Genomic DNA, 27058 nt, shown 5'->3' on the forward strand with positions numbered 1-27058 from the left:
ATGGCAAAATTGAATGGAAAGCCTTCCCATCAGAGTGGAGGTTATTGTAACAGCAAAGGCAGGATTACTGTACATCTGGAATGGGATGTTCACCAAGCACATGGTCAGGTGTCCACATACTTCTGAAAACAGTGTGTATTTTACCAAAACAATGTAGAACTGATTTTATTTTGGATAATTTCTAACCTGGCCATGGTCATCTGTTCACAAAAATCAAGTCAGGATCCAGTTCAACAAAAAGAGTAGCAAATGCAGTCAGTCTGCCTGAATATGTCTAAAACTTTGCTAGTAAACTGCGATTTCCTGTTACAATTAATGTCATGCTTTGATCAAGAATTTTTTTTTAATACGTACTATAGCAAAATGCTGTTGCGCAGACACATGGCCAAGACAAGTAATTTATTCAGCATAATTGAATTAAATCCGTAAAGATATAATGATGAGACTTGCATTTAAAATACCACAAGTAACGTTTATTTCAGGTGGTTAAACACAAATTGATGTAGATGATGCTGATAATTAAAATTGAGAACTTATTTCCTGTTGTAAACTTTGAATTCTTCAAAATTTGGCAGGAATGGTGTTTTCCCAAATGTAGGGGTACAATTTTAGTTCAAAGACAACAATTTGTAATCTTCAGAACGAGATATAGTAGAAAATGTCAAAAAGTGACCATGTGAAGGGTTTATGCTGACCACAACACACATACATGAACAAACTTGCTTTATTAACACGTCTGTTTTATGTTGCTCACTCACCAGAACAGAGTAACAAATGTTTTTCCAGCAGCAAATGATGTCTACACTCAACGGACGAACAGAGAGCCGGAGATCTAACACTGGAAGCAAGTCTGTGACTGCAGGTGCAAATAAATTCGCCATTTCTGTGCTCTCAGCACAAATGAGAAACAAGACAAGCTGATTATGTCTCTTTATCATGTGGCTCAAGTCACAAACCACCAGTGCCCAAACTCCAAAGGAACAGAAATGTGTTCATTTTGCTGTGGTCTATCTTATGCCTTTGTCATATCTGAGTAAAAATAGGGTATTAATGGATTTTAATGAATGATTTCCCCATCTCCTTTTCATAATTAGTGGCATTAATTTCATATTGTGAATTCATTTGTGCTTAAGTGATAGCAAGTTGATACAGCATGTGATTTTTAAAATTTTCCCCCCTTCATAAATTTCATTAATTTCCAAAAAGCTTAAAAAATTTAAAAAGCTTCCATCAAGGCAAATCACTGCCCAAGTCTCATATGAGCAAATGTTTAGTCTGTAGATTTGCAAACTGTGTTAATAATATACAGAGAATATTCTGAAATCTCTCATCCATCACAGCCTATAGAAATGAATGTAAAAGAAGGTCTTACAGTGGTAATGTAAATGAAGCACACAGATTTCATCTTTTATTTATTTATTCTTATGTACAGTCTGAGAAAAGTTTGTCTACAGCTATACAACTTTTTATAATAATTTTTTGTCCGAGTCGGTTCACCACTCAGCTGCTGGCACAAGAAAACACACTGATAATGATCAATGAACTCATCATTAAAAGCCAACTGGTAAATAAAATCACTTCAACAACTTTACTTCAGATAATAGATACAAAGAGAGCAGACATAATTAGAAGAAAAGAAAGACAGGCAGCTAAGTGGTCAACCAATTTGTGGTGTTTTTAAAAATCTTTTTTTTTTTTGTTTTGTTTGGTTTTTAGGAATTTTTGTGTTTTTTCCATCAACGCATATTTTATATATATATATATATATATATATATATATATATATATATATATATATATATATGAAATGTGCGCCGATTTCCGTTTGTAAAACCACAGATGTCAAACTGTAAAAGAAACAACTAACTAAATTAAGTAAAAAATAATAAAACACAAAAGGCTAACTATCTGACCAAAATCAAAAGCTGTTTTTTTTTGTTTTTTTATTGTTGAATTTTTTTGTAGATTGTTATTCAATTTTTTTTTAAAGCATTTTCACTCAATAGGGTGTATATAATTCATATATATTTATATTCACTTACTTAAAATACGAGTAATAGCCATTGCTACTATTGGAACTCCCTATGCTAAGGTCTTGTAACAGAGAGATGGGGTCGCTGTTCTTTTTGGTCTGCTCAGGCAGCGGGCAGCGGGGTTTGGGGGGAGCTCGGAGGGCGCTGGCGTAGGACATGGCAGGGGGCTTGTTGTGGCCGGGGACTGGCATGGAGCCCACTCCTCCTGGGTCTGGGGGTGTCTGCTTGCTGGGCAGGAGGGTTGGAAACTGTCCATGCTGCTGAAGTGCTGCAAGGCCAGTGGAGTGAGGCGGCTGCTGCACACACTCAGCCTGGACGTGTTCCTCTGCAGCATTCACCGCCTTAGAAACTGAAAATGGAATCAGCACAGAATTATATGCAATCACGTACAGTGATGTTTAGAGTATATGTAACATACTACATATGGGTTGTTTTACAATCAGGGTACGCAAGCTAAAAATCACATTTAACACTTACTGTCTTCAATATCAAAAGGCTTGACTAAATAAACTTGGTTGTTTATTGTAGCCCTGTGATAGATCTATTTACCATGCATGGTGATGACGTTATTTTTGGTGAATGTATGGCAATGTGTGTCATATTTAGCAAAATTACTCGTGTCATTTAGAAAAAGTGCTTTTTTGACCACAGGTAGCTCCAAAAGGGATGCACTTAAATCATTCTTTATACCATAAAACAAATATTTGGTTCCATATCACTGGAAACATGGTTAAGTTTTAATGTTGAATGCCAGTACGTTTTCAGACTATTTTGATCAAATTAGTATGTAATTGTGTGAAAAAAAATGTCCTCTCCGAGACAGCTAATTTTTCAATATAAAATAACATATCTAAAACGATTATTTTCATCCTAAAATGTGGTCAAGATATTGGGACATAAATATTAGAGACAACTAACACAAAGCTTACAGCCTTATATTTAAAAGCACTATGGAAGGAGCGGATTCTGAATTGTCAAAAAAAAAAAAAAGTCCTCTCCGAGAATCACTTCATTTGTTTCTCCCAGCCCTGCTTAAAGCTACACTTAATCTTGTTATAATACAAACTATCGCACATGCCTATCTGTTCTTTAACTTGTCCTTCACTTAAAAACTGGTACAAGAACCAGTTTGAATCAATTTGAATTTTGGACCCCTGTGACACAAACTTTGTACCCTGATTGTAAAACAACCCATATATTAGTTCTGTGTAAAATTCTTAGGCATATAAAACTTCCTAAATCAAAAGATGCCTTAAAAAGAATGAAATAACATTGGTATTGGGGGGACAACACACCAAACTAAAAATCGATCTTTGGTATGAACATCCTCTGCGTTAAAACTGCAGTTTTATCAGGAAATTGGCTAGTAAGTTTTCCCTGATATTTTAGCTGCCGCACCCGTGACTGTCGGTAATATCAGACAGCTTACTGGAAAAGTGGTACATTATATGTTACTTTCAGCCTTTAGAACAGTCTCTAGAGTTTACATACACTGGTGCAAAAAACAAAAGAGTATCCTGGGAGTTGGCTTTTTGATGAAAGAATGACCACAACTCTTTAAACCTTGCAGTGGATGGGCTTCAAAAGCAGAAGGCTACATTAGAGGGTTCACTCCTGCCAGCCAAGAGCAGAAATCTGAGGCTACAGTGGGCACAGGTTCACTAAAACTGGAAAAACCACCAGGAAATTGTTTCCTCCCCTTTGGACAGTTTCAGCTTTACGTAGAAATAACTCCTACATAGCTTCCTATTCACTATATACTCCTACTACATAGGATATAATACAAGGTGTTGTAGAACCAACACAGTTACCTATACACAGTACACACACAATTCAAAACCATTTGTGATCAAGCCACAGAAGTACCTGTTTGAAATTCTTCCAGTCAGCTGTAACGTCACTTTTCGGACACACTCTACTTATTTTTCTATTACGCCTAGGTCACAACCGGACGTATGATTTTTCGGGCGTGCGATTTTTGGCGTTTCCCAAATCGCTGCGGTTTTTTTTTTTTTTGTTCGTGGAGAAAGACGCACGTTGGCCGCAAGTTTGTCTTGCAACCTGAAAAAAAACTTAAGCGCCCGTAGAGTTTGTTTGGCATGACAAAGAACCTCTGCGGCCAGTCTACGGCCAGTCTACGGCTCGAAAATCAGCACGTCACACGCGCGTGCCCTCCGTGCATTTCTTGCGTTTTTTTGTACGTAGACCAGCCGTAGGAGCACGTACGACCGGTTGTGACCGAGGCATTAATTACAGGGATCCCAGCAGTAATTGAAAAAAATAGAGAAATGTAAGAAACTATCAGCAGGGGTCAAGGGGGCTGCAAGCCCCCTGAAGCTGTTGAGATTTTAACATTTAAAGATGCTATAGAACACATTTTTTACATAGATTTAACATAGAAAAGCAACAGAATTTAACAATAATGTGTATCTATTTGATGGCATGTTTTGTAATCAATGACATACAGTAAGTGGCAAAAATTTTTTTTTGTTATTTATAAAAATTAGATGAAAATGTAGCTTTGAAGAATATACTAACCCGGACACTGTTCCGCTATCTCTTTTATGGACGATATCTTTTTTCCACGACATATTCAGGGCTGTGAAATTGTAAATAAGAAATCCGAGGAAAAGGGGGGGTCTGGGGCCTGCAGGGCCCCAGACACAAAGCCATTTTAGGTGTTATATGGTGTATTCTGAGCATTTCCTGCAAGTAAAAAATTGATCTCAACAAGTAAATATTTGACTAGTCTTGGTCTTTATTTTGCCATATAAAATACCTATCAACAGTTTTCTCTTTTAAAATGAAAGATCCATGTAAAATACCTTGAAATATCTAATAAGTGCCTATGTATTTTATCTCTTAATCAAAATAAAAGTAAAAAATGTGTAAATAACAATTTAAAGAAATGTTAATAAAAGAAAACTTTGATAAGCCTTTCAAAATGACTTTGTGAAAAATCATGCTCAATATTTAAGTGAGAGATACCTGTTGTCTTCCAAATTACACTTAATTCTTGTATTATATCCTGGCTTTTTCCAAGAACCTGTCACAATGTCTCTTGTCTACAGAGCAAAAGTTAAAAAAAAAACTAATTCTTATCTAATATATTATTTACATCTTTTCTTTTACTTCTGGCTCCTTCTATTCCTCTTTGCATCACTCCCAGCTATTTCTTTCAATTCATCTTTCAGTAATGCTATTAGTTATTAGTTCTATAGTATTTGCATTCCTCTATTAAAGCTATTTACAAAATGCTCATAGTCTGTCAAACAGCATCTAATGAAAGTCTTTTAATTTTCTTTAACACCATCTTTTTCAGTTTTGCAAACTTGTTCTTTTTCATCTTTTCCTTCAGTCTGTGTGTGTGTGTGTGTTCTTTTCTAGCCCTCTTTGCATCTCTCTCAAACACCTCCTTAGCTTTCCTTTTTGATGGCATCTTAACTATGTCTGATCTTGCACCCTGTAAGTACAAAATTCACGTATGCGGTGCCAGGTCACGCAATAGCTATTTTTAGCTCTGTCATTCGCAGTCAAGATGTGTTCCACGCTCAGCTGGCATAAAACTCCGCGAGTCCAGCTGTATTGAGCCGCCGGTCTCGTGCAAGGCGATTAAAACCGACTAGACCCCCCCAATGATTTTTAATGCAAAAATAGACGTTTTGTGAAGATGATATTTTTCACGACAGAATCCACGGAAATTTCACAGCCCTGCATACTGAATTAAGTTCAACGCATTAGAAACAAAAGCACGAACGGAGTTAACACACATTTTCTAGCAAAAGGGCGCAGCCATATTGTTTTCTCGTTCTATCACGTACAGTCTCGCGGTATTTACATCAATTTAACTTCCGAGTGTTCCCAAATGTCAACGAGAACAAATGAAGCTGACAAAAACATCGCTAAACAAGCAAACCAAATCAGAACATATTCTGCTGGTCATTTTACTTAAACATTTTTAACGGATATACAAGAGATTTAAAAAACAAAAAACAAACAAACAAACAAAAAAAACACACCACCACCACTTTGGCTAGAAAAATAGCGGAATTCCGCTAAATAGCGGATGTCTGGGATCCCTGTAATTAGAAAATTGCTAATCCTTAAAAACAAAGTATGTCATGATTGACGTGCATGTAATAACAATACAGTACGACATGGAAAGTGAATGTAAAGTTTTGTCTCCGAATATATAAATATTTTGAACGCTCAATTGGTTTTGAAAGCCCTGCTATTGATGCATGCTCTTGTAACCGAATTGCTACACACTCCTCTGATATAAAAAGACAAAAGACCACAATAAAAAGACTTCTACATGACTGGGAGTGCTTACACATCAAAAGTGGACTTTGTAGCCGAGTTGAGTTGTAAATAAATCTGCTAATTTAAAGCATTCTCCAAAAAAAGAAACATAAATAGCTCCTAACAGACTTCAGTGTTGCACAAACTTACCTAAAATATCCCTCTGAGGGACGAGGTGACTCGCTCCATTGCATGGAATGTTGTGGAGTGGAGCGGGGCCTGGGCTGGGCCACAGGTCTGCAGGGGCGTATGTGAAACAGGCTGTGGGATCCTGAGACTCCTTACACTGCACCACACTCTCCCCGTATGGCTGAGGAGAGCTGGAGGATATCCGTCTCTGGTACAGGGGCCGTCCGGGCCCTCGCGGTTCATACTGAGAAACACAGGATAAGAGAAGTTTGGCCATGACTTATTTTTAACCTGACATTAAAAGGAATACTCTAGAGATTTTCAAGTTTTTCAGTACAATTCTCAATATTTTCAGTACTCAATATTTTCTTTATATACTGCTAAACCATGAGATAAAATTATAAAAAAAATTTTTTTTTTAGTAGAGAGAAAATAAGAAAAACCTGACTGCACAAAATTCACTTACGATACAATTCTACAGACAGTTACTGGAGCTGTCAATCGACCTTTATGCAAAACATTTTTGTAGAATTAGTACATGTACATTAAGCTCTAAATCTGTATGACAAATACCTTTAGACTTCTAGGATAAATTAATTGGTTTTGTTCTTTTCTTAGCACAAGGAAACCTGTCAAAATTCCTGTGTGTGGTAATATGCACACTACAGATGCAGTATGTAGAGATTTAGATGAAAAGCCACACAGTATTCCTTTAATTGGAATAATCTAGGAAACATCAAATCTGTTTCTGGTCCATCACAACCAATTTAACTGAAGAAAAATACACCACTTTTGCTTAGACACAAAACTAACTGCAATCATTTACATGTCTTACTTGTATACTACATAACAGTACACTAAATGCAACCAAAGAAAACGTGTTCTCTTCTTGGAGGCATTCTTTAAAGAGCCGCACCTCTTCTAGACTGTGCAGAGCATTGTGTGGGGCCTGGAGCTGCTGTTGCTGCTGTTTGTGCTGTTGAAGCTGAAGCTGTGTGAAGGGGCCCTGCTGCAGGCCAAATGCCAGAGTCGTGGACTGCTGTGTCCCAGCATGATGCCAGTGAGCCTCAGGAAGAAGGTACTTGATGGGCACGTGCTCAGGGGGTATAGGGAGGGCAGTCTGGCTGAATGCCTGTTGCTGGTGAAAAGGCTCACGGCTGGCCTCTGGGTAAGGGAAAGGCCCCGGGGCTGGAGTATGGTTGTGGTTGTTTGTACTGCTGGAGGTGGAAGAAGGGAGGGCAGAGGAGGCAGTGGAAGGTGAGGGCAGCTCTCTGGGAATGTGGGGCTGCTGCACCTGCCGGTACTGTAGCAGGCGTGACTGAGGAGGGGGCATCTCAGCAGCTTCACGTGGCTCATATGACTCCTGAGGGAGTGACTCACGTGGGAGACCAGGATACCTACAGATGGAAGGGGTGGAAGAAACAGACCACATTAGAATTCATAACTCGGCAACAAATTCCTAATGACCGTATTAAAAGACGGAGCAGTGCTTTCTGACTCTACAACCAAGTGGGAGGGAGATGAGAAAACAACACGAGATGTATAGTGATCCCCTTCCCATATGTGGCCATACGTGGTTATTGTATATCTAAACTGGCAAGTGTATTAACCTTGCTAAATTACAGGTCATTCAAACTGAATAGGATATACTGCACAAACCCTCTTTTAGTCATACTGTATACTGTGATGGCCAGTTTTTACACAGAGCTCAGACTGACCTGGGCATGGGTACTCGGGGCTCGTCTTCAGCAGTGGTGCCCAGGCCCCAGTTGGCACGGAGCAGCTGCTGGGGGATCCGCATGCCTGGCTGAGCCAAGTGTGCCAACTGCTGGGCGAGGGTGAAAGGAGGTACAGCACCTTGCAGGAAGGGCCCGTGCTCGTTCCACTGACCTAGACGCACTGGCTGCTGCTGCTGCGGTTGAGGAGCCAGCGTCTCCATGCCAGAACAGTTCTGTCCATCTGAAAACAACATGCAGGTTTAAGATCGAGTGTGGATGTGCGCGTTTGCAACAGGCACGAAACATAAAAGCCTATTCATTTTTATTAAAACAAATTAGCCTGATTTTATTGAGAATTTATGGAGACAAAGTCAAACAAAAGCTAGCAGAAGAAGCTGCCTGGCAAGGTTCGGAAAACCTGCTGCTCATTAGACTAGCAAGCAGATGGACAATCAGATAAAACAAAATGGTAATGTATTGCACAGCCATATTGGGGACATATCAGAACCTGATTAGGGAAAAACAATTAAAACATTAGGACACAAATATTGACCATTTTTTACCAAATATTCTGGGATGTCCATATAATACAAAGACCCCGAAGCCAAAGATTTTGTGCAGATGATATGTTTATTATTAGAATCCTGAATTATACAGTGGGGCAAAAAAGTATTTAGTCAGTCACCAATTGTGCAAGTTCTCCCACTTAAAAAGATGAGAGAGGCCTGTAATTTTCATCATAGGTACACTTCAACTATGAGAGACAGAATGAGAAAAAAAAATCCAGAAAATCACATTGTCTGATTTTTAAAGAATTTATTTGCAAATTATGGTGGAAAATAAGTATTTGGTCAATAACAAAAGTTCATCTCAATACTTTGTTATATATCCTTTGTTGGCAATGACAGAGGTCAAACGTTTTCTGTAAGTCTTCACAAGGTTTTCACACACTGTTGCTGGTATTTTGGCCCATTCCTCCATGCAGATCTCCTCTAGAGCAGTGATGTTTTGGGGCTGTCGCTGGGCAACACGGACTTTCAACTCCCTCCAAAGATTTTCTATGGGGTTGAGATCTGGAGACTGGCTAGGCCACTCCAGGACCTTGAAATGCTTCTTACGAAGCCACTCCTTTGTTGCCCGGGCGGTGTGTTTGGGATCATTGTCAGGCTGAAAGACCCAGCCACGTTTCATCTTCAATGCCCTTGCTGATGGAAGGAGGTTTTCACTCAAAATCTCACGATACATGGCCCCATTCATTCTTTCCTTTACACGGATCAGTCGTCCTGGTCCATTTGCAGAAAAACAGCCCCAAAGCATGATGTTTCCACCCCCATGCTTCACAGTAGGTATGGTGTTCTTTGGATGCAACTCAGCATTCTTTCTCCTCCAAACACGACAAGTTGAGTTTTTACCAAAAAGTTCTATTTTGGTTTCATCTGACCATATGACATTCTCCCAATCTTCTTCTGGATCATCCAAATGCTCTCTAGCAAACTTCAGACGGGCCTGGACATGTACTGGCTTAAGCAGGGGGACACGTCTGGCACTGCAGGATTTGAGTCCCTGGCGGCGTAGTGTGTTACTGATGGTAGCCTTTGTTACTTTGGTCCCAGCTCTCTGCAGGTCATTCACTAGGTCCCCCCGTGTGGTTCTGGGATTTTTGCTCACCGTTCTTGTGATCATTTTGACCCCATGGGGTGAGATCTTGCGTGGAGCCCCAGATCGAGGGAGATTATCAGTGGTCTTGTATGTCTTCCATTTTCTAATAATTGCTCCCACAGTTGATTTCTTCACACCAAGCTGCTTACCTATTGCAGATTCAGTCTTCCCAGCCTGGTGCAGGTCTACAATTTTGTTTCTGGTGTCCTTTGACAGCTCTTTGGTCTTGGCCATAGTGGAGTTTGGAGTGTGACTGTTTGAGGTTGTGGACAGGTGTCTTTTATACTGATAACGAGTTCAAACAGGTGCCATTAATACAGGTAACGAGTGGGGGACAGAGGAGCCTCTTAAAGAAGTTGTTTTGTTACAGGTCTGTGAGAGCCAGAAATCTTGCTTGTTTGTAGGTGACCAAATACTTATTTTACCGAGGAATTTACCAATTAATTCATTAAAAATCCTACAATGTGATTTCCTGGATTCTTTCCCCCCATTCTGTCTCTCATAGCTGAAGTGTACCTGTAATGAAAATTACAGGCCTCTCTCATCTTTTTAAGTGGGAGAACTTGCACAATTGGTGGCTGACTAAATACTTTTTTGCCCCACTGTATTTTTAAAAACTAAGCATCAAAACCCATTGGACATGTCTTTTCTCAAATGGTAGTCACGTAAATAAATAAAAGTTGCTTTATTGGCTGTCAAGGTGATAAAATGATGCCACCCCCCCGGCCCTTGGCATTGTCAGTTCTCTGTTCCAGACTAGCAGCATTTTGATTCTGGGTTGAAGTGAAGTGCCAACAGTGAATCTAAAAACAGCACAGAGAGCATACATACCCAGAGAGTCACCAAGCAGCGAGTCGAGGCTCTCCTCCCCGAAGCTGTTGAGGCGCATTGGCTGCTGATGGGGCTGGTGCTGGGGAGGTACTCCTCTCACAACGTTCTTCAGTTCGTCAGGCACATTGCCCATCAGGTTCTCCCCTCCATCAAGGACGTCCAGCCCAGGAGAGTGCAGGGTGCGCTGGGCCAGAGGGTGGCTACTGAAAAATGAGGGCGGGAAGGCAGAAGGCTGCGGCTGATGAGTCTGCACACGAAGGGGAGGTCTGGGAAGGCCATAGTGTGCCAGGGGACCAGGAGGGGCATGGGGGGCGAATGCTGGGTGAGGAGGGGGTAAAGGGAAGTTGAGTGGCGGACGCTGAGCAGGTGGATCTTTACGCAGAAGACGGTTGGAAGGAAACACCAGGCCAACGTGGGTTTCAGGGCTTTTGTTCTGACCTGGCTCAGGCTCTCCCTGGTAAAGAGGGAAGCCAATAAAATAAGAAACTGTAACGATGAGAAAATAAAACTATGCCATTATAACTGATCAACTGATTATTACAGCATGTGTAAAGTCTCTTTTGTCCCCAAAAAATTCTTATGTAATAATGGATCAAATGCATGGATGGATGAATACCAGTTTGTCCTTGAGCTCAGGAGCTTTCCTTTCAGGTGTCAGCAGCCTGCTATGTTCCACTTTTCCATTAATGTCAACCTTTCCTGTAAAGAGCACCCCATGAAAGCACTGCATGAAAGCTACACCAAAACTTGCTAACAAATTAATAGAACAGCTTCTCACCTTTTTCGTAAATACAAAATACACCAAGAGTAACATCACTCTAAAAAAGCACAGTTGCATTTCGGAGACATTTTCAGCATCCACTGATTTGTTAAATTGCAAAGCTTTCTGTTTTACATAATAAGCAGATGTAATAAACAATTATTCAAAATCAAATTTAGCCATGTGTGCCAAAGTGAATAATGTAAATGATATAGACTTTAATTATTTTCAAATTAAAGCAGAGAAAAGCTACAAGCCACAGAAGCTCTAAAAGACATTAGGACAAAGACCGTTAGACCCACGTCAGCCTATACCTCTCACCTTTTTGGATATTTTAAGTGGCTACAGCTCCATATACTAAAAGCTCACTCTGAGGCAAACACCTGACGTTAGCCGCATTATCACACAACATGCATGCTTATTTACAGTACCTGCAAATTCCCGAGTACTATTCTTTAAAATACAAGAACACAGAACATCTAGGAGTACAGTACCATTGGCAGTAGGTTCCTGCAGCAGGTCCTTATCAGTGGATGGCAGTTGGCCAATGCCTAGCGGGGATGGCTGGTTCAGACCATAAAGCACCGGTGATGCGCGACTGACGGCAGGCCGCAGATTCAGGTTATAAGCTGCCATGGCTGCCTGGTGACTCATGATGCGAGGGTCCATGGCAAAGCGGTTCTGATAGCCTGGCCATGGCAACTGGAAAATATTGCAACAGAAGTGGCTTAGCAGAGATCATATAATTTAGATGCATAAAACAGACCATTTTGAAAATTATGGGTTTAATAGAGTAGAACCGGGTTGTGCAAGTTTTGTGAGTAATTTTTACTTTTGGTTCAGCTAAAATTAATCTATTATGAAAATGTCAATCCCTTAACCTTTGTATACAAAGATTGATCATTTTCTATTTTTGGGTTGTTTAAAATGTCAGTCAAAAACCTTTTTGTTCTGCTGACTCTGCCCTCAAACTCCTGAGCTGTCACAGACAGTGACTGTAGGACTCTAATTACTATTTACACACACACACACACACACACACACACACACACACACACACACACACACACACACACACACACAGTCACCTGGATCATTAATGCTGGCCAAACATGCAGTAGATATGGCAAACCTCTGTTTAAATAAACTGGTCTGTGTTTAAACAGATGACGAAGATGTGATGGTGGGTCCAGCAAATTGGTCAATTCTCTAAGAAAACAGAGCAGCAGAATCCTCATTCCTCTCCCATCTCTACACAGTTGCCAGACCTAAAGCAATATGTACTCACCGTCCACTTTATTAGGAACAACTGCACGTTCATGTGATTATCTAATCAGCCACTCGTGGCAGCAGCACAACGCAAACAGAGATCAAGAGCTTCAGTTAATGTTCACATCAAACATCAGAATGAAAAAAAATTCCTCTCTGGGACTTTGATTGTGGCATGGATGTTGGTACACACAATCGTCTCAAGGGTTGACACAGAATGGTGCAAAAAACAAAAAGCATCCTGTGAGGAAGGTCTGCAAACAGAAACAACCTTGTTGATGAGAGAGAGATTAGATGAGAATGACCAGACTGGTTTAAGCTGACAGGAAGTCTTCAGTAATTCAAATGATCACTCTTGACGACAGTGCTGAGCAGAAAAGAATCTCTGCACGCACAAAACATCAAACCTTGAGGTGTATGGGCTCCAGTAGCAGAAGACCACATCAGGTTCCACTGTCAGGCAAGAACAAGAATCTGAGGCCATCACTGGTGTTGGAGAGGGCCTGCTAGAGATCAGTCCGAGCAGATGGCCTTGTGTTAGTGTTCCAGTCTCCAACCACACGAAGCATGAGGTCATCCTGCCAAAAAAGAACTCAGCTAGGCTCCATCCAGCACGTGAAGGTCCTTGAGGTAGGCAAAGAAGCCCAGCCAGCTGAACCAACACCCTCCAGAAGAGTGAGGGCTGAAGCGAGCACCATCACTGCTCCTAGCACCTCTCCTTCCAACCTGTGGCATCCACCTGTTGACCTCAGACACCTCAGCCCTGAACAACAAGAGGTACTTGGGAAAATGCTGTATGAGGAGTCTGCTGCGTTTGCCCAAGACAGCAACGACATTGGGTGTATCCCCTCTCTCCAGATGTCGATTCAACTCAAAGATGACATCCCTGTTCAGAGGGATTATGCGTCTGTCCCGAAGCCACTGTACAAGGAAGTCAAGGAATACATACAGGAGCTACTGGTGAAAGGATGGATTGTAAAGTCCCAATCACCTTATGCTGCACCAATTGTCTGTGTGAGGAAAAAGGATGGATCACTTAGCCTGTACATCGACTACCAGCTCCTCAACAAAAAGACTGTTCCAGACCGACACCCACTCCTGCGCATACAGGACTTGATTGACTGACTCGGAGGCTACAGCTGGTTCTCCATCTTAGACCAAAGCAAAGCTTACCACCAAGGCTTCATTGCAGAGGGATCAAGGCATTTGACTGCTTTCACGACACCATGGGGCCTGTATGAGTGGGTCAGGATTCCCTTTGGGTTGTCCAACACACCAGCAGCTTTCCAACGGAGCATGGAGGAAATGCTTGACACGCTCAGAGACGACTGTTGTATACCTTACCTGGATGATGTCCTCTGCTTCTCCAAGTCCTTTGAAGACCATGTTGAGGTGCTATGTCGTGTCCTCCAAGCCCTGCAGCGCCACGGGGTGAAACTGAGGCCAGAGAAGAGAGAGTTATTATTTCGCAAAGAGGTCAGGTATGTGGGCCAGCTGGTGTCTGCAGATGGTGTGAGGGTGGAGCCGAAAGACCTAGAGGCAGTGCGTGCACTGAAAGACAAAACACCACCGACAGTTGGAGATGTCCGGAAGTTGCTAGGCTTTCTGAGCTACTACCGTGTGTATGTCCAAGACTTTTCCCGCATAGCAAGACCGCTGTATGAGCTGCTCCAGGTGAAACATGGGGTACAGCCACCAAAGCCATCAAGAGGGAAGACGAAGGAACCCCAACTCTCCTCATGCACACCTGTTGAGTGGAAAGTTGAGCACCAGCAGATCCTTGAGCGCCTCATTGACATCCTGACGCATCCGCCAGTGTTGGCCTATCCAAACTTTGACCAGCCCTTTGTCCTCCACACTGACGCTTCTCAACTGGGCCTGGGAGCAGTCCTCTACCAAAACCAAGATGGCAGGATGAGAGTGATCGGCTACGGATGCAGACACTCTCTCCCGCAGTCCCCTTGATATTGATGCCTTCATGAGCCGATGCTCAGACAGACTAACTGAAGAAGCTGTGCGTGCCACCTGGGATGGGAGCAGGATGGCCCAGCAAAGCGATGTCGCATGGGTGGCAGCCCTTAGTTTAACCTCACAGCAGCAGAATCAGTCTGAGCCCTTTCCAGTGATCAGCCCAGAGGAACTGGCAAGAGAGCAGCGTAAAGACCCAGTCATTGGCAAGATCCTGACTTTGAGAGAGAGAGAGAGAGAGAGTACAGCAGAGCTGACTGAGGAAGCACGCAAGACACTTGACAGGCCTACTAGGAAACTGTTGCGGGAATGGAGCAGACTGTGTGTGGAGAATGGCCTTCTCTATCGGAAAGCACTGGGTTGTAAGCAGCTGGTTCTGCCTGCCATTTATAGACAGACAGCGCTCACACACCTGCACAACAACATGGGACATGTGGGCATCAAAAGAGTCTTGAGCCTGGCCAGAGAACGTTTCTATTGGCCTTTCATGAAGAGAGATGTTGAAGAGTATGTCACCAGGAAGTGTCGCTGAATCAAGCAGAAGAAGCCTGCCACACATGACCAAGCACCAATGGGGTCTACAACATCAAGCTCGCCCCTTGAACTCCTCTGCATTGACTTCCTCCACCTTGAGTCCAGTCGTGGTGGGTATGAGTACATCCTGGTTGTAGTTGACCACTTCACCAGGTTTGCATAAGCATATGCTACCAAGAACAAAACGGGCAAAACCACTGCTGACAAGATCTTCAATGACTTCATCCCTCGATTCAGCTACCCGGGTAAGCTTCACCATGATCAAGGCCGGGAGTTCGAGAATGAGTTCTTCGAGACTCTCAGACAACTGTCCGGTGTGAGCCACTCCAGAACCTCCCCCAACCACCCACAAGGTAATCCTGCAGAGAGAGTCAATCGAACCCTGCTACAAATGCTCTGGACCCTGGAGGAGAAGGAGAAAGAAAGATGGAAACATCACCTGTCCCACATCATCCATGCATACAACTGCACCAAGCATAAGGCGACCGGCTACTCTCCCTTCTTCCTGTTGTACGATCACCATCCATGCCTTCCTGTTGACCTTCTCTTTGGGTTGACTGTGGAGGAAGAAATGAGCACACCGAGAGGATTTGCAGAGAAGTGGAAAGAGAGAATGACTGAAGCCTATCGAATAGCTGGCAGCAACAGTCAACAGTCTAGTGCTAAAGGCAAGCAGTACTACGACAGACAAAACAACGGTGTCACCCTCCAACCTGGAGACCGAGTCGTTATCCGCCATTTTGCAGAGAGAGGAGGTCCCGCCAAGCTGAAGCCCTACTGGGAACACATGGTCTACATCATCAGAGAGCAAGTCGGTGACAACCCTGTCTATAAAGTCGGTCCAGAAACTGGAGGTCGGCCAGTCCGCACTCTTCACAGAAACCTGCTGTTCCAAGTGAATGACTTGCCTGCAGAGTTTCCAGCCACGTCTGTGCCTGCTGAGTCACAGAAGAGACAAAGAAAGTCAACACAACTATCAAGAACTGTTGAAAGAATGCAGAGCGAGACAAGTGATTCAGAGGCAGACAGACACCTTGTTATTGGCTGCGGATACCCAGGGAAGTGCCACAGTTTGAGACCTTTGCACGTCACCGAGGTGCCATTGGTGAACCACAGGTCAGCGGTGAACAGAGTGGAGTGCTCTCTGGGCCATGTGACCATGACCAACTGGAACCTTAAAGAGGATGTGAAGCTGAGGAGGTGTCAGGAGGACCTGATGAGAATACTGTACTGTCAGTCGGGGAACCCCAGGCTCATGAGGAGCAGGTGATGCCTCAGGCCAGTGACCCAGCTGTAGATATGCAGGAGCCTCAGTCTGATGTTCAGCCTGCACTGAGAAGGTTGACCAGAGAAAGGCACCCACCCCAGAGGTTGACTTACACCTCTCTCGGGCAACCCTCCTCTCAGCCACATACTAGTGTCAGTGCTATAGATCCCCCATACTCAAATAGCGGCCCCCGGGCCATTTTAGGCCCCCGGGGGGTCTATTTCTGGCCTGCGAGCTGTTCTGTGTTTTTTTTTAATTCTTTTTTTTTTTTCAATCGCGCTGTCCGCTCTTATTTTGAAAGAGCGCCCCTCGCGCTGCGACGAGATGTGAGGATTGCCTCCATGGCAACGATAAGCAAATAGCAAGGCTAATCTAAGCCCTCGCAAAACTCCAGACAGTCAGTTTACCGGCCGTAACCACAATGGCATGCTCAAAGTTTGCACCAAAAAGAAAACTGGACAGCGAGAACCGCCAATTCCAACCAGAATGGACAGAAAGGTTTGCGTTCTTTCTTCCACCATCCAGCACTCGACCTTTGTGTTTAATCTGCCAAGAAAGTGTCGCGGCAATAAAAATGTCCAATGTGAAACAGCACTATGAATCAAAACACAAGCATTTTGAAGAGACATTTCCGCAAAACTCCGAGACCAGAACAACAAAATTAAATGCTCTGATGGCGTCATATCAAACATCCAACAGAATCCTCCACACTTCTTTGACAAAACAACAAAAGGCAACAGAATGCTCCTTTGGAGTAGCGTGGGTTTTGGCAAAGCACGTGAAACCATTCACGGACGCAGAGATAATGAAAGAGTGCATGGTTGATGTGATGGACACGTTGTTTGAAGGCAAAGAAAAAGAGGAAATGAAAGGCAAAATTCAACAAATCCCCCTGTCTGACTCCACAGCATGCAGACGCACGGAAATGCTGGCTGGTGATGTAGCAGAGCAGTTGTGTGATGGAATAAAAAATGCTGAGTGCATTTCCCTAGCTGTGGATGAATCCACTGATATCGCTCAATTGATTGTATTTGTGAGGTACTTTGACGAGTCAAAAGGAGAGTTTATTGAAGATGTGCTGGGCATGGCAAGCCTTTGCGGACAGACAAGGGGTGAAGACATTTACAATGCAGTAATGGGAGTGCTGAATGAAAAAGGAATTGATGTGAAGAAAATTGTGTCAGTGGCTACTGATGGAGCACCATCTATGATGGGCAGAGAGAGGGGACTAGTTCAGCGCCTGAAGCTTCTTCACCCCCAACTCATATCGTACCACTGCATAATTCACCACTCTATCCTGTGTGCAAGTCTCGGAGAAATCTACGCTGAAATCATGAACACAATGATGAAGCTGGTAAATTTCTTGAGAGCATCATCTGCACTGCAGCATCGCTTACTGAAGTCATTCCTGACGGAGGTCAATGCTGAATTTGACGACTTGCTTCTGCACAACAACATCAGATGGCTGAGCAAGGGCAAGGTCCTCGAACGCTTTTGGGCCATTAGGAATGAACTACAGCTATTTTTGTCACAACAAAAAAGTGCAAAAGCAAAACTGTTCATGGATTTCCTGCAAAATCCAGAAATGATGGAGGCAGTGGCATTTCTGACTGACATGACCTCTCACATGTATGACCTGAATCTGAAGCTCCAAGGGAAGGGCAACACTGTGTGTGAGCTGATATCAGCAGTGCGGGCATTCCAGAGAAAACTAGAGGTCTTCAAGAGTTACTTACAGGTAGGCTGTTTAAACATTGTCTACCACACACATCTTTATTTTATTTTATTATTTTTTTATTTAATGCCTTTTGAAATAATAACAATAATCACAATACTACTACTAATAATAATAACAGGCTACTAATAATCATAATAACAATAATTTGAAATGAAAATGATAGGCCTAATGATTGTTTTTCATTGTTATGTACAGGAGGAATTGCTGCATTTCCCAAAACTTTTGGAGCAGACCAAAGAAAAAGGAGCTCATCAGAAACATCTTGCATTTGTGGAAAAGCTTATTGCAAATTTCCAAACACGCTTTGATGATTTCGTAGTAGGAAAGCAAGTCCTTCTGTGCATTAGCAAGCCATTTCTGATCAGAGATGTGAAAGAGTTCTCGTCAGAGGCACAGAAGATCTTTCCTTGGATCTCAGCTGCTGCACTGCAAAATGAGCTCATTGACCTGCAGGAGAACATTGCACTGAAGGAGGCTCAGTGTGACGTCATCACCTTCTGGTCAAAGCTAGTAACTGTGGCCAATTTCCCTCTGCTCAAGAAGATGGGTATTTACATCTTGACCATGTTTGGGTCAACATACCGTTGTGAATCCGCGTTCTCCACCATGAACATTGTCAAAAACCAATACCGCAACCGGCTCACTAATGAACATACACATCAGTGTGTCTCCCTGGCTATCACACCATTCAAACCAAGGTTCCAAACATTGGCCAAAGACACACGAGGCCATTTCTCCCATTAAACTGACCCCTTGAAAATGGTTCCTCCAGGAACGATGACTTTTCAGTTGTCAAGACAACGGAAAAACTAAAATACAAAAACAGAAAGATACGTCACAATGCTCTTGTGCACAAAACAAAATGCTCTTGTATTTTAGTTTTTCCGTTGTCTTGACAACTGAAACGTCATAGTTCCTGGAGGAACCATTTTCAAGGGGTCAGTCACCAAAGGGTTAAGCAATATTGAGAGTGTTAGTTAGTTCTTGAGTTTGTTAACCAAAGCACAGAAAATGGGCAGCTTGAAGGGTATTTGTTTTGGATTATTAACAGGGTAAATGTTTTATTCAGTTATTTATTTGTTTTATTTATTTTATTCAGTTATTTATGCCCAAATGAAAAATATATTTTTATTTTAGGTAGGCCCTAATACTGTTGTGTTCAATGACAAGGAAATGTTAAAATAAATGCGTTACATTATTATGGCATGTATCATACACATTCTCAATAAATGGCCCTTTGAGTAAATGGAAAAAAAAAATGTGGCCCCTCATCATTTCTATTTGAGTACCCCTGCTATAGATGCTCAGACAACAGATTACACACACCCACAGTTATCGGTTTATTCTGCTCAACCTACACCTTACTCTCTCCAGCCTACACCTTATGCTATGCAACCCACACCTTATGCTGTCCAGCTCACCTCTTATGCTGTTCAGCCCATACCTTATTCAACCCATCACACACACACGATTCCCTTTACTTACCTGCCATTCCCTTACCTCATCTACTGCTATTGAACACATGACATCTCTTCACACTGATTTTGAGGTTTCATGTTTAACATGTTTTTTTTTTCTTTATATGGTTGTGAATTCCAATGGGTTTTTTGTCAAGGGTGATTTTAACTATTAATAGCAAGTGTCAGGAGCCACTTTTATAGTTGGGGAGCGTGTGGCGCACCCAAGTAGGTGACCACAGGTTTTATGTATTATTTGTTTATTTACTGCATTTGTATTTTTATCTTATTCATCTAGAATGGCGCTAGGCCCAGTAGGATTTTTATTTTCAATTATTATTACTCTAGAACCGCCTAGTAGGAACATAAAGTGCATGACACAGGAGGAGCAGTTGCGTCCGGGTTGTTAAAAGGGGCGGACCACCGCTCTCCCCTCAGATGCACTTTGGATGAAGAACTGGAAAACAGCAGCTGGTGTCATTTCCTTATTTTATCCACCTGGTTTACAGGTTAGTACTGGGTAAATCCCCCTCACCTACGTTATGGTGTTTGCAACTCATGACTGATGTTTGTTTGATAACTTGTTTTTGTGTTATTTTGAAATTTTTAAGTATAAAAGTTATATTAGAAAGTATGCCATCGTATGAAGCGGCTAGCTGAGGTAAACGTTCAGCTGCCATCTCGCGAGCTATCCGTGGCGGCAAACTGAAGCGCTTCAGACGGCTACCTGCCGTCTTTTAGCTAATTGGATCCTCTGAGGTCCTATTGACATTCACATAGCTAACTGCTAACATAGCGTTGTGAGCTCCCGGACACTATTTTTAGACACGGTTACTTCACGAAGTTTAACGAGTATAAATAAGTTCACCCACTGCTGTTGTGAAACGGATATTTTATGATGCTTGATGAGTATAAATATGTTAAGAAATACAGTTTTGATATAAAAGTTATCTTATAGTAATGAACTGAATCTTTATAATGTGCTATTCTTAGACTTTTGCTACTTTTTGGAATTCTATTCAGTATGAATGTTTAGTGAGGTGGTTTGTTAGGCAGCTACAGGTAGCCCTTACTTAAATATACTGGAATTTCCATGTTATTGCACTATTCAGTCATAGTGGCCTATTTTCACTGATGTAAAGGTGAAAATGTGAATGTATGAATGGTTTTTGGATACATGAGCATGTGTGTGTGGTGTTATGGAATGACAATATGAATGTATTTGTATTAGTGCTGTCAAAAATGTCGCGTTATTAACGCGTTAACTTGACTCAATTTTAACGGCGATAGATAATTTTTTTATCGCGAGATTAACGCTCTGTGACATGATGCCACGCCCCGCACAGCCAGAGTCCTCTGCCCTCCCCCGAAGAGCCACGGTGCTCGGCTTAGGTTTCATTTTCCCATCGGCGGCTCCAGCCCCACTTTGCAGTGGCTGTGACAAGACGTGTTATGCTCTGCAATAAAAAAAAAAAAAAAAAAAAACATTGGTACAACCAGTGTTCGAACTATGCCGATATTTTCGGGGGGGGGTCCCTTATTTTCCCTTGGGGGGGGTGCTTGCGCTTGTCTCAGAGCGCGGCTCTCCATCGCGCGCTCACTTCGGATATGCAAATGCTTCCCGTTACACACGATTGCTATGTCAATAAACATCATTTTGCCAATATTTTAGAGACCCCCCAACATTTCCCAAATCATGTTTTCAAGGGATCTCATGTCTGTTTCAGGGGATCTCGGATCCCCCGTGTACCCCCATAGTTCGAACGGTGAGCAAGCCCATTCACTTTTTTATGCTGATAAGAGAATTACAATGGCTTTTCATGTGACAAAAATGTGCGATTAAATTGCGATTAATCGCGAGTTAACTATGACAGTCGCGACATTAATCGCGATTAAATATTTTAATCGCTTGACAGCACTAATTTGTATGATATAATTTTAATGAACATGTTCACCGCTGAAACGCACAGATGAGAATTATTGTACATAGATACTTTGACATCATTGTAAGTAAATAAAGAGATGCACTTTGGATGAAGAACTGGAAAACAGCAGCCTGTGTCATTTCCTTATTTTATCCACCTGTTTTACAGGTACTATCTTTATTACTGTGGTACCACTTTTGGGACCCGTAATACTGGCACAAACTCATCAAACCTAGACAGCTGAAGACTATGGTGATTAGAATAAAACAATTTGCAGCTGTTCAAGTTTGGGTGAGCCTGTGCCCATGATTGCCTCAGATCCTTGTCCTTGGCTGACAGTGAAATCTGGTGTACCCAATCTACCTCAAGGTTTGATGTTTTGTGCATGCCGAGATGCTTTTCTGTTCACCATGGTTGTAGAGAGTGATCATCTGAGGTAACAAGGTGTTTTCACCCACACAACTCATTCAATGTTTTATGTCCCCTCCCCACCCCACATCATTCTGTGTAAATTATGTGACAAATTAAGAGATCAGGTAGGGTGTGCCCCTGGAAGATGATGTGACTACCATCAAGAGCAGGAAACTTTGGCTGTTTGGGCACATGTGTAGAACAAAGGACGACTGTTGTTGTTAAAGATAATCATGCTTGATATGGTTGATGGAAGCAATAGAAAGGGGCAGCCTAGACAGGCGTGGATTGATGACATCACAGAATAGACAGACATGACCTTTCACTAGATGACGGAGACCGCAAAAGACTGAGAACAGTGGAGGGCAGTGGTAAACGTCAGAAAATGAAGCACCAATGGGTTTTTTTCGAGCCCATAGACTCTTGATGATGGATTCTGGGTAAAGTCTAGAGACCATTATGTGTGAAATTCCCAGATGATCAACAGTTTATGAAATACTCATAGATCATACATTTTCTTCATTCTGAAGTTTGATGTCAACATCACCTGAAGCTCTTGAAGCACTGTGCTGCTGCAACATGATTGGCCGATTAGATAACTGCTTATGGCTGAAGACCTGTACAAGTGCACATTTGTGTATGCAGTTGTACAGGTGTGAATAAAGTGGACGGTGAGTGCATCTATATAGCAATGGTTAAACCCTGGGTGCGATTTGCTGGGGGGGATGGTGGGGGTCATCCCCCCCCCCCCCCTGTTTTTTATCTCTGCTGAAAAAAAATCCTCGGGGACAACCCCGTCAATAAAACAAACAAACCAAAAAAAAAAAAAGTTGACATGACAGGCATGTTGTGACACAGTTTTCTATGGTCTACATTGCACTCACTTTCAAAATGACCCGAAGTGGCAGCTTTGATGTTCACGAACGTCCCCAGCAAATAGATACATTGTAGATAATAACAATATCTTTGCGTTCTATGCAGGGATGCAAACAGCGCGCCTTTTGGCGGATGCCGCCTTTTTCACGGCCGATTTTTTTTTTGGGGGGGGCGGGCGCGTTGGAGTGTCTGATTATAGTTTCAAAGTAAATTCTGCATTAAAATTACTAAATAAGCAAATCCGTTACAGTCCATGAAACAGGAAGTATAAGGATGAGAAAAAAAAAACAGTTTAAATCGGAAAGCTGCGCACAATGTGAACTGCGCCATCAGAGCAAACTGTTCATTTAGTATTCATGTATTTTAGTGATTTTCGAGTCACTGTCCATTTAATCCGGAGGGAGAGAAACATCACAGCAACGCGACAAGCAATGCGAACTTTGTTGTGTTAGTGTTCGTGTATTTAGTCAGAGAGATAGGAAGATGAATTTACTATCTCTGGTTTAGTGTTCGTTTTCATTTAGTGTTATTCATTTGATATCATCGGATGTTATTGAGCTGTTAGCCTATTGTTACCTTAATTTTGTGACGTTTCATGATTTAAAAAAAAAAAAAAAAAACATCCCCCCTTCTGGTTTTTTGACAAATCGCACCCTGGTTAAACCCAACATCCAATCAGAATCCTATGGTATGAAACATGTCTATTTAGCACAAGTCAGCTATTTCAGAGACAACACTCACTGGCAGAGACATAGGCATGACCATGTTGCCCCCATAGACAGCAGGCACATAGAGGATGCTGGCTCCAGTGTGAGGATCAATGCGCTGTACAGGGCTGGGGGATTTGCCAGAGGGTGGTGCTCCTCCTCCCGTTGGAGTGAAAGCCTGGATGGGATTGCCCATTAATACAGCAGCACTGGGCTGAACTAAACACACACACACACACACACACACACACACACACACACACACAAATGATTTAGGACAAAATAACAAGTAGTCCGAGTATCATGATGGTAATGAATGCTACCAACAGTGATCAATCTGCGAAATATTCAATGAAATGGTCACTATTAGAACATAATTTGAACAGTTACCCAATATTTGTTTCTCAAAGGGCTCTTGCTACTGATGCTGGGGGAAAACATACAGTTACATACACATACTAAATCACACACTCCATTTTAGTTGTCACAAGAAACTTGAGATTGAGGAAATTATGAAGAAAGTTGATGAAAATGAACACACTCTGCTTTTGGTACCATCAACTGTAATAGTGTATTGTTAATAGAGTCAACAAATGAATTAAAACTGTTCACAGCTTGTGCCCATGATCAAAACTCAACAAGCAGCTGACAGCCAAAGTTTATAGCACGTATGGTACACACTATATGGCCAAAAGTACGTGGACACCCGGCTTTTTTGAACATCATTACCGAGGAAAGAACCACATGGGTATGATGGTCAGGTGTCCACATACGTTTAGCCATTCTATATGCTGCGTTTTAAATTGCTCGTCATATGGCTCTAATCGAAAACAGAATGAACGCCACCTAATCAAGTGAAATAATGTGCATATTCTCTTTAGCAGAGCAAAAATAAAGCAACATACCGTATACGCTCTATTTTACTCATTTGCTAATGTAAAATAGTAACGTGGTCATAAATAAAGTAGCTAAATCTCACACAAGTAATAAACTCCTGACTATGCCAGCTTTGCTTGGATCTGTTTCACAATGTATGAAAATCAGGGCCCTGGTTTCATTTCTAACTCTAATACGGACACGTTCACAAACAAGATTATTGGCTCAACCACACCGAGCAATCCTGAGGAGTCATTCGGAGAAAACAGGAGCTGCTATCACATACTGATAGAGGGTTGATGTTTTGATTGGACAGAAGTGGGGCTGGGATGAAGCTGGATCCACTTCACTGACCGACACAATTTCTTTCCTTAAATGACTGAAAAATCTGAGGCTCTGCTCCTTCTCACCCATTTCTGCCTCGATGATCGCTCAGTGATCTACCAAATAATGACCTCGATTTGCAGGAGCAGTGCACGCAACCCACACCAATAATATTCCCAGATACTTCCCATCAAAGGGAACAAAAAATATCCCTCCCTCACCATCGTATCAACACCATTTCATCCAGGCGATACTGCAATGCATGTACAGATGTGAACAAATTAGTTGGTACACTTGCAGCTCATTAACACAATGCTTTATTTCTCCTGAAAAGTAATGAAATTACAAGCAAATTCTCTCATGTGTACTTGCATGCCTTTGGTACGTCAGAGTAAAACAAAAAACACCCCCTACACAAGTGTGAACAGAAATCCCAGACAGATTTGTTGGTACCCCTAGAAAAGGTTATAAATAGTTGGATTAAAGTGATCTTTCAAACTAATTGTTTAACCTAAATTAGTATCACAAGGTGCCTTCAATCTTGTAATCAGTCATTCAGTCTATTTAAATGGAGAAAAGTCGTCACTCTGCCGTCTGGTATCGTCAGATGCACCACAGGAAGCAAAGGAGAGAGTTGTTTGAGGAGATCAGAAAGAAAATTATACACAAGCATGTTAAAGGCACCGGCGAGTGGCTTAGTGGTTAGCGTGTCCGCCTCTCGATCGGGAGATATACTCACGGTCGGGTCATACCAAAGACCATCATAAAAATGGTGCCTACTGCCATCTGGCAAGGCACACCGCAATACAGATGCGCGCGGGGAGTCAAACTCTCGCAGTTACCAGAGGACCAGCCTCTCACTGTAACCCTAGCTATGTAATATAGGCGAGAGGCCGAGGGCTACGAAACGGAGATTGGCGCCGCCAGACGTGCCGTGAATGGTGCGGGAAGGGCTTTGATGTTAAAGGCAAGACTACAAGACCATCTCCAAGCAGCTTGATGTTCCTGTGACTACAGTTGTAAATATTAAGAAGTAGTTCAAGTTCCATGGGACTGTAGCCAACCTTTCTGGACATGACTGCAAGAGGAAACAGAACAGAAGGATAGTGCTAATGGTAGAAAAAGAGCCAAGGACAACTTCCAAAGAGATACAAGTTGAACTCTAAGGTCAAGGTACATCAACATCTGATTGCACCACCTGTCACTTTTTGAGTGACAGCGGGCTCAATTGAAGGACTCCATTGTTGAAAGAAAAAAAAATTCTCTCTGGCTACGTTCACACTACAGGCTGAAGTGACTCAAATCCGATCTTTTCGCCCATATGTGACCTGTATCCGATCTTTTATTGACAATATGAACGACACAGATCCGATTTTTTCAAATCCGACCCAGGCCGTTTGGATATGTGGTCCTAATTCCGATTCCTATCCGCTCTTTTCATATGCGACTTCAGTCTGAACCGCCAGGTCGCATTCATCCGACTTACACGTCATCAACAAGCCACAAACGTCACTATTCTGCGCTGAAGTAGGCGGCGGGTCTCTCAAAAAAGTTACAACAACATGGCGCATAATCACGGGCGCAGATAGAGGGTGGGACGAGTCATATTTAAATTCACCTCGTTCGGTCCCCCCCACTTATAGGGAGGAAAAACGTCTATGCTGTCTTTCTTTGCATAAGGCAAACCTCACGGAAAAATCAAAAGACTAATTACCATTCGGTTTATTGAGGTGCACGGCAGTGTATACATAGTTGCAACAACTCACATAAAACAAAACAAAGACTGATATTCGGTTGGTTGAGCTGCGCAGACTGCACAGGTTGCGAGCTTGAGCTTGGTTGCTATGGTTACTAACAAGAAGTTTGACAGGCATATCGGGGTTGGGGTTGGTTTGCTGGCAGCTTTGTCCCCCCCAGTTTTTTGTCCCCCCCAGTTCAAAAAACGTATCTGCGCCCCTGCGCATGACATCAATGCGAGGGACGCTTCGGGCTGTGAAGGTTCTGAATCTTCTCAATGGAAGGACGCAGAGGTTAGGGAGCTGATTTCCATTTGGGGGGATACAGCTATTCAAGCTAGATTGGATGAGTCATACCGCAACCGGGCGGTTTTACTTCCGTAAACACTGGCCATGCTCACTGCGTGTGACGTCGTCGTATCCTGCAGTGCGCATGCGGAACACTTTTAGGTCGCTTTTCGTTCATACTGAGGATCACATACAAGTCGCATATATTTGTTAATGTGAACGACCTCACAAAAAAATCGGATTTCACAAA

General features: G+C 42.5%; 1 protein-coding gene across 1 annotated transcript in view; it reads right to left on the reverse strand.

Annotated features, from left to right (window-relative positions):
* Positions 1 to 1399: 1399 nt before the first annotated feature.
* helz (helicase with zinc finger) overlaps positions 1400 to 27058 on the reverse strand; it is a 161857-nt gene continuing 136198 nt past the window's right edge. Inside the window, exons 24-31 of the mRNA XM_060901748.1 lie at positions 23619 to 23803; positions 11927 to 12134; positions 11289 to 11371; positions 10673 to 11126; positions 8183 to 8423; positions 7381 to 7861; positions 6486 to 6708; positions 1400 to 2382 (exon numbers count right to left, since the gene is read on the reverse strand). Coding sequence (XP_060757731.1) covers positions 2039 to 2382; positions 6486 to 6708; positions 7381 to 7861; positions 8183 to 8423; positions 10673 to 11126; positions 11289 to 11371; positions 11927 to 12134; positions 23619 to 23803 — 2219 coding nt within the window. The 3' untranslated portion in view covers positions 1400 to 2038. The remainder of the gene's footprint in view (positions 2383 to 6485; positions 6709 to 7380; positions 7862 to 8182; positions 8424 to 10672; positions 11127 to 11288; positions 11372 to 11926; positions 12135 to 23618; positions 23804 to 27058) is intronic.

Source organism: Neoarius graeffei, chromosome 20, assembly GCF_027579695.1.
Source record: "Neoarius graeffei isolate fNeoGra1 chromosome 20, fNeoGra1.pri, whole genome shotgun sequence".
Lineage (NCBI taxonomy): Eukaryota > Metazoa > Chordata > Actinopteri > Siluriformes > Ariidae > Neoarius > Neoarius graeffei.